Below are 15,771 nucleotides of genomic sequence, written 5' to 3'. Positions count from 1 at the left end.
AGCAGATATAAAAACTTAAAGCTTTAATTTTACTATTTTAGAATATTTTGCATTTTTTTGTCATCTCCATCCTTTCTTCTCTACAGGAATTGCATGTCTCACTTTTTTGCTGGGATTTGGAGAGTTTATGAAAGCAGGGGACAATAGTCCTTAAACTGATTTTATTTTTGTTCCAGGGACGAAGAAGACTTGCCCGTGATGCAGCCCCTGCTAAAAAAGATGGTGAAGAGGATAAAACCCAGGACAAATTAAAAGACAGTAACAAAGAAAACAAAGATGTAGAAGAAACGCCTGAGAATGCAGAAAAGAAAGAAAATGAAACTCCTCTAGGGAAGAAAAGCACACCAAAGCAAAAAGAGAAGAAAATTAAAAAACAGGAGGATTCTGATAAAGAGTCAGACGAAGAGGAAGAGAGGCAGAGGGAGAGGTAAGCACTAACTTGTATCACCTTCTCTGAGTTTCTCTGTGCCATGATTGAGCTGTTCTCCAGGCAGGAGGACAGAGACTTGGTCTTACTGAAGTGTGAAAATCAGAAGCCTTATTCACTCAGACAGACAGGGAAGGGAACATTTTATTTCATGCTTGCAGAGCCTGCTGTACTTTCTGGAAGCATCTTTTTGTGCTCGATGCCAGGCTGCATTTTTCACTGTCACTTTACTTGCCAAGGCTGTGTTGGTGTTTTATCACACCAATACCTCCAGGCACCAAGCTGACCAGGCTGTGAGTCTGCCAGGTGCTGTGAGAGGGTGGGAACAGCTTAGGGACACTTCCCTGGGCAGTTGAAACAGAAATGGCAAATCCCTCTTCTCCTGTGCTTTGAAAGGTTTGCTGATGGCTGGTGAAGCTGCAGGCTCCTTGTTTTTACTGTGTGTCAGATGATCAGGGCAGCAAAGTTTTCTTTAAGCTGTGTGGATGCTACTTGTCCTTTGAGTTGCTTGCCACAAGATAATTGATCTTTCACTGAAGGCCAACAAATCTATTTCATTAAAAGCAAACCCATAGTCCTTTTTAGTATTTTATTTCTTGCTGACTTCTTTGTAGAGTAACTTCTAAATTATGCTAAATTGTCCCTTAAGTAGGGAAGGAATTATAGCTAAAAATAGGTTTGATTATAGTTCTTCAAAATATGTTTGAGTATAATATTTAAACAGTAGCTAAAGGTGTAGTGAGAGGTGGATGTATCTAATAAAGAGCTGTGCAGACACTTTTAAGCTTGGCTGAACACTTTTGTGATCAAGTTTTTTTCCAGTGGAATGGTGTTTGTGTTGTGAGAGGATCGCTGTGATGGCAGTTCAATCTCATGTGCAATTAATAAACTGTAGCATGTTAAGCCAATGGTAAAAGTACCATTTTTTTATAAATAATGTGTCAAAATCAAATATTTCAGAAACTGAAGTTAGTTTTTCCTATGCTGTTTAGGAGACACACAGAGTTAACTTTTATTCCTCGTTGTATTGTCAAACATTAATTTAAAAATAATCTTTAAGCTTTGAGGTAGTTGTATGCTTTATGAATTGTGTTTAAATTTTAATAAAACTTTCTGGATATTTTTGGCATTTAGCCCTATTCTCCCTAAGTTCTGTTCTTGATTTAAAAAATCTGTTTCTGAGCAAGCTTCAGAGACAGGACAGGGTGCAGAAAATTAATTTTTTTGTTGCAGCCTTTTTCTACCTTGACTGTTCTCTAAATTTAAAAATATGATTGTAACTAATTAGTGAGCATTTAAAATACATTTTACTGCAGGGAAGAAATTGAGAACAAAGGAGAATCAGAAGGTGAAGAAGATGAGGAGGACACAGAACCCTGCCTGACTGGAACCAAAGTGAAAGTAAAATATGGACGTGGAAAGACTCAAAAAATTTATGAAGCCAGTATTAAAAGCACAGAAATTGATGATGGGGAGGTTTTATATTTAGTTCATTACTACGGTTGGAATGTAAGGTGAGGATAACTAATTGCATTTCATTGCTTGGTTCACAGGCTTATTTGCAAAAGAAACTTTTGTTTTTAAGGAAATAAAGTGAGATATGATCAATGATGTGGCTGCATATTGAATTATCATCATAACAGGCTCTGACTTCTTCACTTTTCAATATTGATGATTTTGTTCATGGTGTTGCAGTGAAATGTCAGAATATACTTGTATTTTTCCAAGTGTCCATCTGCCTTAGTGATCTTCACCCCTTCCCTGATAGTGTCTATCAGTGTTAGCACTAGCAAACTTTCCTTTAAGGGAGCCATTGATAATGCTGAAGATATTTATAACCAAGTGTATTAAGCACTGGAATTTTGGCAATAAAATATATTCTTGTATTGAATGTTACCTGGGATTGTAAAGATGCTTCATGGTACTTTATATACTTCTGGTATATAACATGTGGTATTCCAAATCCATAAGCAAATTGCTTTATGTGACAACATGAAGTTTGAGTGTGGCAATATTCCCCAAATATTTACAGGTTCTCTTTACATTTTTAATGCCTTTAGGAGATTTTGAGGAGCATTAGTGTGTTTGTGCTTTTTAGAATCTCATTCAGTTTATTGCCATAATTAAAAAAAAAAAAGGTACATTTTCCTGCTGAGGTATGATGTGGTGAAAACTCTTATGTGTATGATGTGGAATAACTGACAATTTAGAGCTGATTCAGCCCCCTGAGTGCTCCAGTGAGAAACAGGGACGTTTGTGCCTTAATTGTGCCTCATCCCATAAGGTTTTTTTATGGACTGGAAATGTCATTCACCTTTCTAAGGCCAGAATAGTGCATGAGTTGTAAATACAGGCTCTGCTATCATGGAGTGGCTTGGGTTGGAAAGGAAATCTCATCTCATTCCACCCTCCTGCCATAAGCAGGGACACCTTCCACTACCCCTGGGTACTCTGAGTGTTGGCCTTTTCCTACCTCATTAATAAATATTTTGTGTTAATTCAAGTCTTTTACTCCTCATATTCAAACATTTTCATGTGCAGTGATAACAGCATAGTTTCATTCCCTTTCAGGTATGATGAATGGGTGAAAGCTGATCGCATTATCTGGCCAGTGGAAAAAGGAGGACCAAAGAGAAAACAGAAGAAAAAAACAAAAGTAATGATTTCAATAATTTTGTTCTAGTACTGTATTAAAAAAAAAAAAAGTTATTCATGCCACAGTCTAGTTTTTAATAGAGCAGGAGGTTTGATAATCAGCAGTTAAACATTAATAAAAATCCACTGTTTCCCCTGCAGAATAAAGAAGATGGTGAAAAGGATGAGAAGAAGGACGAGGAGAAACAAAAATCCAAGCGTGGGCGGCCCCCACTGAAATCCACTCTCCCATCCAACACGTCCTGCAGCCTCCCCAAAACGCCCAGCAGCGAAGGTAAATGCTGCTCCGGTGGTGCGGGGAGCCCGGGCTGAGCTCGCTGCCCTCCGCGGGAGCCCGGGCTGAGCTCGCTGCCCTCCGCGGGAGCCCGGGCTGAGCTCGCTGCCCTCCGCGGGAGCCCGGGCTGAGCTCGCTGCCCTCCGCGGGAGCCCGGGCTGAGCTCGCTGCCCTCCGCGGGAGCCCGGGCTGAGCTCGCTGCCCTCTGCTCCGGGGGTGCGGTGGGAGTCCGGAGCTCCCGCTCTGCCCCTCGGGCTGGCAGCGCGGCCGCAGCGCCGGGGCTGGGCGCTCCTGCCGATCGATACAAATTAATTCTTTCGATTTTAATTTTAGCAACACCTCGCAGGCAGACCAGACGTAGCTCAGGAATGTTTGATTCTGATAGAGGATCAAACGGTGAGTGATCTCAGCCCTGTGTATGCTTTGGAGGCTTTTGCAGTACCTTTTCGAAAAGAAGTTCAGTGTTTTTTTGTGGGTTTTTTTTTTGTTTTTTGCTTTTTTACCTTCTTTTTTGTTTTTTTTTCCTTTCTTCTGGTAAATTTTGTTGAGTAAGCAGTTGAGCTGACACTACTGAGGAGCACAACTTGCTCACACAAGAGCAGTGACTGTACAAGTCATCCCATGTTCTTCAGCCAGAGCCTTTCAGTCCTGAACAGACCAAATCCAGTGCTATAATGATAGTTTTTATTGTGCTAATTAAGTCCTCAACCTCAATACACCATCATCCAGCAGAGCTGTTAATTATACACAAATGGCAGCACATCTTTGGTGTTTCTAAGCCTCTCTGAACAAGAACTGAAGTGAAATCACTGTCTCCTTTTAGTACAGGTCCTTGAGTAATCTCCTGGTAATGTACTAATGCTTGCTCTCTGTATGGTGCAGCATTTGTACAATAGCTTGGCAATGAAATGTCCATACTGAGCTTTAGAAGGTTTTGATTTTTGGGTTTGGGTTGGGCTTTTTTCTCTGCATGGAGGGAAGTGTTGTTTTTTGGTTTTGTAGTGTCATGTGGGAGAGGCAATATCCATGGGATCAGGGGAATCCTATTTTTGCTGCAATGAAATGTAATTCATTTGTATTGGCTTATTTGGGAAATAGTAGGAGAATCACAGACTTCAGCGAAATCACCTGAGTTAAGAGCATCATCCAGATGCTTCCTGAACCCTGACAGCACCACCACTACTGCAGTTCCATAGACATTTTAGGTAAAAATAAGAAGTGTAGCAAGTGTGTTGAGTAATGCAGGATTTTTAAAGTTTAAAATTATTACTGTAAGCTGATGTTGACCTCATAGATTACTGAAAGCAGGGTTTTTGTGAGGTTCAAATAAAAAGTCATGCTGCAATTAATTATTTAGGGTGCTGTTTGCTTCTTTTAAAATTTTTTTTAGACTCTGGCACATCTGACAGTGAAGCAGATGAGTCATCTGAAAAGAATTTGAATGAAGAATTTTCTCCAGAAACTTCAGAACTGGAAAAAAGTGAAAAACTCCGTGATGAGAAGCTGGATGAGGAAAACCCAAAGATTTCTCATGTGCTGAAGGAAAATGACAGGACTCAAGTACAGCAGCTAGAAACATTGAAACTGGAAGTTGAGGAAAGTGAACAAATTGTTCAAATTTTTGGAAATAAAACGGATCAAATGGAAGAAATCAAAAGAGAGGTTGAAAAATCACCTAAGGGAAAAGGGAGAAGGAGCAAGACAAAAGATCCCTCATTGGAGAATGCGAAGATTGCACCAGGAAGCCAGGAAGAGGTGACAAATGAATCTCTTACAGAACCTGAAAGGTTAGATGTGTCTTCCTTGGACTGTAAAGACATTTCCAGCACTACTGAAAGTGAAACAGAGCCCTCCACAAAGGATAAGAAACTTTTGAAAAGGAAAACTTTGGAACAGGCGTCACCTGAGAAGAGAAATCGGCGAGAGAGTGAGATGGAAGTGCCAAATATTGTTTCTGAAGAGAGGACCAATGAATGTAGTGGAGCAGAGGAATGTAGAGGGCTGAATGCTGAGGAGTCCCTCAGAACTGAAAACGAGGAGATGCCGTCCCTGGTGGCGGAATCAGTTCCGCACGGTCCGGAGCTGAGGAATGACAACTTCCAGCGGCCGGCCGAAGCCAACGAGAGCCTTCCCTTGAAAGACGAGGATGACACAATGCCTCAGATTGGTCCTGAAACCTTGCTGTGCCATGAAGTAGACCTGGATGACTTGGATGAGAAGGAGAAGAGTGGCACTGAAGACACAACAGCAGAAAAGCCAGACCCCAGTGCTTCCAACTCTGCCCCCTCTGCCTTAGCCCCCGGCGTCCCCTCGAGCTTCCCGGTGGCCTCTCCTCTGGCCCTGAGCCAGGACGAGTCACGCAGCATCAAGAGTGAGAGTGACATGACCATCGAGGTGGACAGTGTGGCAGAAGAATCTCAGGAAGGGCTCTGTGAGAGTGAGTCTGCCAATGGATTCGAGGCCAGCACCACGTCAAGCAATTGCAGCATGGCGGGGCAGGAGAGGGAGACGGGAGAGAAAGGTGAGCGTTTCCTGGAGGAGCCACTCCAGCTCTGGTCCTTGCTGAAGGTGGCTTGAGGCTGGTGTCACTTGGCTAATAGTTGCTGCTGCTCTGTCTGCTGGTTATAGATTCACAGAATAGTTTGGGTTAGAAGGGACCTCAAAGCCCATCTTGTTCCAGTCCCCTTCCATGGGCAGGAACACCTTCCACTATCCCAGGTTGCTCCAAGCTCCATCCAGCCTGTCCTTGAACACTTCTAGGGATGGGGCAGCCAGAGCTTCTGTGGGCACCCTGTGCCAGGGCCTCAGCACCTTCACAGGGAAGAATTCCACCCCAGTATCCCACCTAACCCTGCTCTCTGGCAGAGGGAAGCCATTCTCCCTGTCCTGTCACTCCAGGCCCTTGTGCCAAGTCCCTCTCCAGCTCTCCTGGAGCCCCTTTAGACCCTGGAAGGAGCTCTAAGTTCTCCCCAGAGCTTCCTCTTCTCCAGACTGTGAACAGCCTCAACTCTCACAGGCTGTCTGGTTTTAGATTTCTTTGTTGCTTATAAAAAGAACTTTTAAGTAGCAGAAGTATTTCAAGTGTCATGTATTTTATTTTTGATTTTTTTCCTTCCTCTCATAGGTCAAAAAAGACCCAGTGACAGCAATAGTGGAACGCTGGCAAAAAAGCAAAAGCGAACTCCAAAGCGAACCAGTGCTGCAGCCAAAAATGAAAAGAATGGAACAGGTATATTCCTGCAGGGGAAGGAGGGGGAAGGTTGTCCTGGCCTGTAAATATATGTAAGAACTTACTGTTCTCATGTTACAAACAACTTCCTGTGAATGAGGCTTCCCTCTCAAGGTTTTTCATTTTTATTTATTGTGATTATTAGTGATAAATTGGAGATGAGTTCTGAGCTCTCTCCCAGTGCAACTGGGAAATCTCTTGCCTGTTTTATATTACTTAGGAAAAATGTCTAAATTATTATTTATATTAGCAACTAGTACATATTTAACATTATGCTCATTTTTAAATATTGGATTGGTTATGAATTTGGCAGAGGGCACATTTAAAGTCTTAAAACAGGTGTTTCTCCTGGGGGAAAAAAGGTTTTTGAAATACAGAAAAATGTTGGATGCTAAGGAAAAGCTTTTCATCCAAAGGGATCTTGTCTAGTTTTTCTCTCAAGCAGCTGTTTATTTTATAACTTGCTGTGGAAATCTGAATTTTTGTGTTTCTGTAGCTCATTTTTCAGAGAATTGCAGAGTGGTTTGAGATGGAAACAAGATGATTAAAAATCATCTTGTTCCAATCCCCTGCCAAGGGCAGGGCCACCTTCCACAATCCCACATTGCTCCAAGCCCCATCCAAGCTGGCCTGGAATACTTCCAGGGATGGGGCAGCCACAGCTACTCTGAGCACCCTGTGCCAGGGCCTCACCATCTTTAGAATGAAGAATTTCTGTCTAATATCCCATCTATCCCTGCCCTCCCTCAACTTAAGGACATTCCCTCTTGTCCTGTCACAAAATTTTTGGCAATCATTGCATGACTGAATCAGTGGTTTTGGCTTTGTGACAACACTGTTATATTTTTAAATATCAAACTAAAATACTACTTATCTGACATACACTATTCAGATATATTTAACATGCCTGTGGAGAACTTGGCAGTTACTGTGGGAATATAAAATATTTGAATATATGAGCTAAAAATTTTCTGTGACATGTTAAACTTCTGTTGTTTTAGTCATGTTTCTGAATTGTTCCTTTAGATGTGTAAAACAGTTTTATAGCTAAATACAATCATGTGCTACCTACCCATAGTAAAACAGGGTTAATCTTTAGGAAAGGGGTTTTAGTGTCTGCTTTATATGAGAAAGCTAAAATAAGTGATGTAAGGCAGTTTATCAGTGCTTTAATATTCTGATTTGGTAAGTTTATTTATTATTTCTCTACAGAAGTTTGGCTATTACTTTTTAACTAGGCCTAGTCAGCCCTTGAATTCTCCTGCATCAATTATGATTATTACACTTGAGAGTTCAGTGCATGTTGTGTCTCATCAGGTTATCCATGAAATCTGAGATAATTTTTCCTTGGGTGTGTTTTCTGATCTTCTAAGCAAGAAGCAGCAGGGTTTTTTTAATCATTGTTTTTTTTTTTACTATAACCACAATTTTTAAAATGTCAAGATGGAGGTTTTAAAATTAATTTTTTTTCCTGCAGGACAAAGCAGTGACAGTGAAGATCTCCCTGTCCTGGACAGTTCCAGTAAATGTACTCCTGTCAAACACATCAATGCATCCAAACCCCAGAAGATTTCTCGCTCCCCTGCCAGGGTGATTTCTCCTCACATCAAGGATGGAGAGAAGGACAAGCACAGGGACAAGCACCACCACCAGAATGCTTCACCCAGAGTGTACAAATGGAGCTTCCAGCTCAGTAAGGATTCTAGAAATGACTTGATTACAGGGAATTGGTGAGAAAATTTGTTCTGAAAGAAAAACATGGAAATTGTGGGATTCCAGATTAGGTGTGGGCCTTTTCTGGCATAGTTATGGAAATGTGTTATCTTCCCTGCTGTGTCTTACATACTCTTAAGAACTGCATTTATTTGTTTATAATCACCTTGACAAAGCTATTTTTTCTGTTCTTTCCACTTGCAGATGAACTGGACAATATGAGCAGCACTGAAAGGATCTCCTTCCTCCAAGAAAAACTCCAGGAGATACGAAAATACTACATGTCCTTGAAGTCAGAAGTAGCAACCATAGACAGGAGAAGGAAACGATTGAAAAAGAAAGACAGAGAAGGTGAGGTTGAGATTTGCTTTATGATTCCCATGAGGAGTTCATTTGTTTGGAAATGCATAACTCACAGCAATTTGAGTTGAACTGATGATATTTTAGAAGAAAGGAAAGTGTTGCCATCTGTTTGCATATATATTTATAAAGAATATTTCTGGCTTTTTGGAACTTAAACCTGACAGAAATGTTTGCTGACTCTTTTATAACTGTGTAGTAGAAACTTGGACTTTCTAGTGCAAGTATTTCCATCAGAGTCATCTGAGTTACCTTTTCAATAACTGGGTAAGGTTAATCCAGTGTCTGTGAATACAGCAGGGAAAGCAATTGGCAAAACCTCTATATCAGTTTTTTGTATCTGTGCTGCTCTTTGATGTCTTTTACACAACCCAAGAGCCAAGGAAACCTTCCTTGTGAGCTGTACTTGGATAACTTGATGCTGACCTGTTTTTCTGTCTGTTCAGTGTCCCATACAGGAGCATCCATGTCATCTGCTTCCTCAGACACTGGAATGAGCCCCTCATCATCCTCTCCTCCCCAGAATGTGCTGGCTGTGGAGTGCAGGTGATAAACATTTCTCTGCCTTGCCAGCAGCTCTCTGCCATGGACATAAACCCTGAAATTCAGCCACAGAAAGCACTCAACTGGTTGGACATTGCCAAGTATATCCTGTACACACTTCCACTGCTGGACTGTACCTGTTCCCCCCTCCTACCCTCTTCTTTTGTTTAATTTACTGTTCAGAGAACTTAAGCTCATTGGTAACTGAAGGTTTGTAGGCACAACGTGACATCCTTGTCATTGTGTTTTGTTTTTGTTTCTTGTTTGTTTCTTTTTGTTTTGTTTTGTTTTTTTTTCCTAACACAGAGGAAGGGCACTTATCAAATTTGCAAAGTTATGTCCAATGAAGCATTCAGGTGTTCTAGGGTGATCTTAAAAAAAAAAAAAAAAAAAGGCAAGTGCACCAAGCAGACATCAGAGTATTATCCAAAAGAACTGAGCAACTGCTGCACTTTCACCAAGCTGTGGGTAACTCTTGGTGAGTAGTTCCTCTTTGTGGAAGCACTTGCTATACAGAACTGCCAAAGTATGTGTTCAGCAATGTGCCCAGTTTTAAAGCTGTAAATGGGACAAAATAAATTGTGAAAGGAAGTGTAGTTGACTGAAAACTACAGTTGTAATAAGTCTTCCACTTTTTATAGGATTTTTGAGCACACAATTATGCAAATGTTTTAATGTTTATTAATGTTTACAGTGGAATTGTGAATAGGTTTTCAGTGGACTATCTTATCCCTTGACAAAAATATTTTGTCTTTTTTCTATGTAATTTCAGAGTTTTTATTTTGTTACAAAAAGACGAAAAATGAAATATATAACAACAATGAAGTTATTTAACAAGATTTCTAAAGCTGAAATTTTTGTGTAAAATAAGGTATCTTGCAACTTGTTAAATATATTTATTCAGACATTGGATGTTGTATTTTTATGTATTTTTTAAAATATTAATAAAATTGGAAAAAAAAAAATTCTAGGTTAGTTCACTCTTTGGACAAAACATCCTTATCAGTTCTGGCTCTTCAGGAGGAGTTATCCAGTAGCCAAACCTGTACTTCCAATGGGTCTGTCTACATATCCTCCACCACACAGATCTGCCAGCAGGCATCTGGGTTAAAATAAAACTTGATTTGGAAACTTTGGCAGTCCTAGTACTTAACCTTGTTTGGAGGAACAAAATTTATTGGGTTGCCCTCAAGATGCTTTGTCACAAGTTCTTGTGTTTGCTGTACTGCCGAATAAATTTATATCTCCCAAAGTTGAGATGCACCAATAAAGTAAAAGCAACTGTGTGTGCTCTGCCTGTGGATTGTCCCACGGGCAGATGCAGCTTGTAAATAACTCTTCCAAACCCATGTATTTAAAGCAGTTTGCATATACATTATGTATAAAAAGTGATTTTTTAAACGATTTTTTTATTCATGTTTGTACATTGAAAGGGGGTCTGAGCCCCTTTTTCTGTGTTTAATATGCTGTAGAGTAATAACATAGATGCTCTAGACTGTGTATCAGGATATTCTGGTTCCACACAGCAGAAGGTCAGGAGGAAACACTAGTGATGGCGTAGCATTACTAAAATTGATGTTTCTTGAAATTTCATTTTACAGCATTTGTCAACTTGTGATTCCAATTCCTTCCATTTTCGCAGAAAATTAAAGAAAAAGTACTCTTGTAAATGCACTTTTTCTGTCTTTTCTTAAGCAAAGCAGAACTATTTCAATGTAAGATAAATATGGAGCTCACTAGACAGTGCTAATAAAGGCCATGTTTTAAACATAGGCTTTATATTCTATTTTTATTTAAGTGATTGTTCTTGTAAATGTCTGGACTTTACCCTAAATAGGAAAGTTAATCTCCCTAAATTACTGTAAAGACTTTTTCAGAGCTAACTTTTACTTGTTAATCTTCTAATAGCTACGAATAAAAAGCAATACTCATTTAAAAGGAAGTAACATGGGTCAAATGTTTAATATTTACAGAAGCAATCTAAAACCCAGGGAAATGAGAGGATTAATGACATCTTGTGCAGATCTCTGATATCTAACCTGTGTGCACACTGTGAGATCTTAAACAGGCACAGAGGATGGAGGAGCTGCTGCCCTGGCCTGGATGTTCCCCACGTGTGTTCTCAGCTGGTTGCTGCTCCTGTCTCTTAGGAATGTTTAAAACCCTGCTTGGAAGGCTCCAGGTATGCTCCCATGGATCATGGAAACCCTTTTCAGCCCACTGACAGGGAGAACTTCCTCCTTGCTGCCTCTCCCACCTGCTTCCCTCTCTGTGCTCAGCCCAAAAACAGCTGGTGTTACTCCGGCAGAGCACTGAACCTGCAGGAAAAGATGCACTTTCTGCCAAGGCACTGGCAAAGCCCCCAGCATGTCACTGATTCCCTGGCTTTTATCTTTCTGGGAAGGAGCACATCAGATTATTCAGTAGAAGTTTGCAGTGGTTTCCTGTGTTGTTGTAGAATTTTACAGGGAAAACTACCTGGAATTGGGCTGTCCTGGGCTAAAGGTGGAATCAAGAAGAAACCCTAATAAAATCTAGGATTTCTAACTCTACAATAATCCCCTTATTGAAGCCTTGTTGATAAAAATTCCAAAGTGTCTTTCACTGGCTGGAAGTATGTCCTGTTGAAGAGACAGTAATTATGATTATACAGAATTGGGATTTTTTTAAATAAGAGATGAGATTGTGTTTCTGAGACCAAGCAGAAATAAAGCACCTTCTTGGCAATCTTTGTGCTGTTCTCTTGCCTTCTGATGTACAGGTTTTCCTCAAAATGATACTTGCTTTTTCAAGATTCCATAGGAGGTAAAATAAAAATTAAGATATGGGATCCAACACTGTTAAAAAGAACAAGGTTGAAGGGAGAATCAGACTCTTCCTTCATTTTCTGCAATTGATACAAAGAACTGTCAGATTGCTGGCAGATAACTTACTTCTGTATTAGGAGAAATCTGAAAGATGGAAAAACTCAGAATGCTTCCATGCAAGGACATAAGGTAAGATTCATTTAGATTCATTTCCTTACTTGTTTTAGTTTTCACTTTCCATCAAGTCTATCAGCTACATTTGTACTGGTGAGTTTTTTATTTTCTCATGTGACAGTCCAGAACACCCAGTTATAAATCCCTGCTTGGTTTTGGCTCCTCCCTCAGGTTGCTGGTGGCTGGGAAAGTTTCTCCTGTTTAATCAGCCTGAACAGATCAGGCAAGAGAAGCAGAGTTGTCAGAACAATAATAACAAGTGATTGTTTGGACAGAGGTTAAACAGATTTTCAGTAGTAATTATCAGTGAATGAAAAGCATAACAAGGGCAAAGAAATGTTTGTCTTCCTGAAGGATGATGTGTCTGACCTTCAGAGGGAGCAGCAGAAAAGGTGATTAAATCACTGTTTGTGCTTTTGTGCATACTTCAATTTAATTTTTTAGAAGGTGCAGTATTAGAACAGACAGAAATTTTTTAAATGGTTATGTATTCTCTTTTTTTTTTTTTTTTGTAGGGGGAGCCATGCAGAAGTGGCTACCAAAATTACTCATAATGAGTAACCAAAATTACTCATTATGGCTTTGATGTGGAGCTGGGAAGAGAATCTGAATCTAAGGATTGTCAACTCCTGTGCCTCAGTCAGGAAATTCACTGCTGAGAGAGCCTTCTCTCTGCAGACAGGTTTGTCAACCAGATGGAATATTACATTAAAAAATTATTACTTTCATAACATGTTCTTTTTTTCCCCATTAAAAATATTCTTGGATAGCTGAGGCAGCCAAATGGATTTTCTGGGCAGCATTTACTGGAATTCTTTAACAGCAGTAAGTAAGAAATGCTGTAGTCTTCTTTTTAAGAAAAGAGCAGGTTTGGTTTGATGGCTTGAAAGAAATCTGACATGAGCCAGATTTACCAGCTGAAATAAAAGATTAATGTGTTCACAAAAGTATGTTGAGCTGTTTACTTCACTACAAAAAAGCTTCCATGCCCTTTGCAAAAATTATGCACTGAAATCTTGGTTATTTTTCCTTCTCTGGTCTTGGGATTTTATTATTTGCTACAGTGTGAGGCTCTGGAGATGTGGGGGCCATAATAAAACAGTGGAACCAAAGGGGATGTTGCCAGAGGCTGACTCACTGTAATTCCAGGGCTAAGGAAAATGACATTTAGTAATTAGCTCACACTATTAAGCTGCTGCTCTCAGATTTTGAGAAAATCTGTCATTCTCCCATATTGCCTCACACCAAATAGGATGGGATTTCAAGAGGTCTCAGTGTTTTAAAATTACTCACCTTTATCAGTTACCACTGAGGAGCTGGGATTTATTTGGGATCTTTTGTTTGCTCTGGAGATCTCTGAGTTCCCCAAGTTGCACAAGTATTTATTTATTAGTCCCATCCATTGCTTTGGATGGATATGTAAATTTATTTTTTGTGTTCCAATGTTTTAGTTTGATGGTGTATTTGTTTCAATGCCAGTGAGTGGTGGATTTTAGGATTAGCCACAGCCCAATGACAAATACTCACCATGGTGTCATTTAAAGAAAACTGGAAGGATCAAACTGTTGATTGTGAAAGCAGTTTTTCTAAGAATAGGACTTGTTTGGTGTGTTCTTTGTTTTGAATTATCTTTGCTGTTTATGCTGTTATTCCTGCTCCTTCCCATTGCAGAGGAACCCTAAATTCTGGCTCAGAAGAGGTTGGTTCTGCTTCAGCTCTGCAGCTGATTACATTGGTTAACATCCCTCTGTGTTGCTTATCCCCTCCAGGAGTTTTCAGAGATGAGAAGTGGCTTTGTTTGATGCCACTTGGCCTCAGTGCACCAGCACAGCTCCCTCACTGCACTAACCATGGAAGCTTTGCTTCACTTTCCCTCTGTCAGTGTTTGCCAGCCAAGAAAAGCTGCCCTGGAGCTGTGCTGCAGCTGTGACAGCCTGCAGGGGGTTGTCACTCTGTGTTTAACCCTGACCCTGAGCCTGCTGCTGGGGGACACTGCCCTGGCTTGGTGCTGTGGGCTTGGTGATGTCTCTCACTTTTCCTGCTGTTCAGAGTAACCCAACAACATTTCCATTCCAGCACTGTCTGTGTCTTTAGCTGTTCCTAAACTCCTTCTCTAATCCCTCATCTGGGTACAGCTTGACCTAATTTACTCTGCTCCTGCCAGCTATGCCAGTTTCATAAGGAGGGGTAGGATGTGGAATTTGTATTAAATACTTTGCTATATTGCACAAGAGTGTGTTTTCTTTCTGCTTTAACAAGGAACTTGTTTATCTGTAACTTAAAACCATCTCTCTTGATGTTCCTTTATTTCCCTTATGAATAAATAAAGCTATTTTAAAAGGAAAGCCCCAACCCTTGATTCCTTCTGCACATGCTCTGCTTCCCACCCTGCAGGTGACCCCTGTGTGCCATCCCAGTGGCATGGGATGGGGGCAGGTGCTCAGGGCAGTGGCTCCCTCAGGTGGGCAGGTCAGTTCCTCTCTGATGAGGAAATGTTTTGGCACTGAAACCAGTGAGAGGTGAAATTTTATATTGGTCTGTGCAGGTATTTGAATGTGATTAACTTAGAATGTGAGAGCAGCCCCACTTAATCTTGTGGGAATAATTATGGAGTAATGTTATCCACGGGCAGTGCAGCAGGGAGCTGATCTCTGTGGCTGTGGTTTGGCTGCTGCTGTTCTTGTTCCCTGCTTTTCCTTTGGAGAGCCCTGAACAATTGATGAGAATGTGATTTCTCTTTGGCTCAGAGGCCCTGGGCAGCATCCCCATGCAGGGTAACACCTCTCTGTGCCTCTGAATGATCAGCTGAGTTACATTCAGCCCAGAGCTGGTTTTATATAAAACCTTTCCTGTTGGGCTGTCCCAGTGCCCAGGGATGCCACTGCAGTGTCCTGCCTGCCCCAGAGCCTTGCTGGAGCTGGGCATGTGCAGGCAAGCAGTGAAATGTGTTGTCTTTTCTTCCAGATCTTCCATAAGATATTTGCTTATGTCTCTGGAGAATAAAAAACAGTTTGGATTGGAAAGGACTCTGACAGATCATCTACTTCCAACCCCCCCAGGAGTATCTGCTTGTGCCCCAGCACTCTCTGTGGTCTCTGAGTGCTCCCAGGGTGACCCTGCCCTCTCCTGGTGCCCCAGGATCCATCCTCCAAGTGCCTTCTGGTGTGACCCAGCCACCTTCCTGTGCCTTCTGGTGCAATATGTCCAGTGATTCAACAACAGTTCAATCTGCAGAAACAGTCACTAATGTACTTCCCCTGATCTAATTCCAGTTGTTGCTGTAAAATGTTGTAACACATGCATTTTATCTGACATTTAGTTTGAAGAACCTGCTCTTCCCTGGCACCAAAACGCAAAGGAGCGTGAAGTTAAGGTAAAACATAATTTTTTAAACCCTCCAAAATGGGGCAGAATTGTAACTTTTTGAGTTCTTTTAATGCTATCTTCTGGAAATAGAAAGTGCAGACATGATGCAAGTTCAGGTGTCAGAGGCTTTAATTGCTTTTACAGCTTTTAGAGTTTGGGCCAGACTCATTCAAGTAATTTTGGAGCTGAGCTTAATAGACTTCCTAAGGTTTGAACTGGATTC

At 40.9% G+C, this 15,771-nt stretch overlaps 1 protein-coding gene across 3 annotated transcripts in view; it reads left to right on the top strand.

Moving 5' to 3' along the window:
- Positions 1-11,143, top strand: part of ARID4A (AT-rich interaction domain 4A) — a 47,166-nt gene extending 36,023 nt beyond the window's left edge. For 2 of the 3 annotated variants that reach the window (XM_059850561.1, XM_059850562.1), the window contains 10 exons: positions 177-427; positions 1,744-1,941; positions 2,999-3,083; positions 3,224-3,356; positions 3,690-3,752; positions 4,747-5,877; positions 6,481-6,585; positions 8,063-8,278; positions 8,503-8,649; positions 9,105-11,143. In XM_059850561.1, the coding sequence (XP_059706544.1) occupies positions 177-427; positions 1,744-1,941; positions 2,999-3,083; positions 3,224-3,356; positions 3,690-3,752; positions 4,747-5,877; positions 6,481-6,585; positions 8,063-8,278; positions 8,503-8,649; positions 9,105-9,208 (2,433 nt within the window). In that variant the 3' untranslated portion in view covers positions 9,209-11,143. The remainder of the gene's footprint in view (positions 1-176; positions 428-1,743; positions 1,942-2,998; positions 3,084-3,223; positions 3,357-3,689; positions 3,753-4,746; positions 5,878-6,480; positions 6,586-8,062; positions 8,279-8,502; positions 8,650-9,104) is intronic. The other variant, XM_059850563.1, reaches the window with a different exon arrangement.
- The last annotated feature ends 4,628 nt before the right edge of the window (positions 11,144-15,771 follow it).

This window comes from Haemorhous mexicanus, chromosome 6, assembly GCF_027477595.1.
Source record: "Haemorhous mexicanus isolate bHaeMex1 chromosome 6, bHaeMex1.pri, whole genome shotgun sequence".
Taxonomy (NCBI): domain Eukaryota; kingdom Metazoa; phylum Chordata; class Aves; order Passeriformes; family Fringillidae; genus Haemorhous; species Haemorhous mexicanus.
This window is presented reverse-complemented; position numbering and strand designations above follow the sequence as displayed.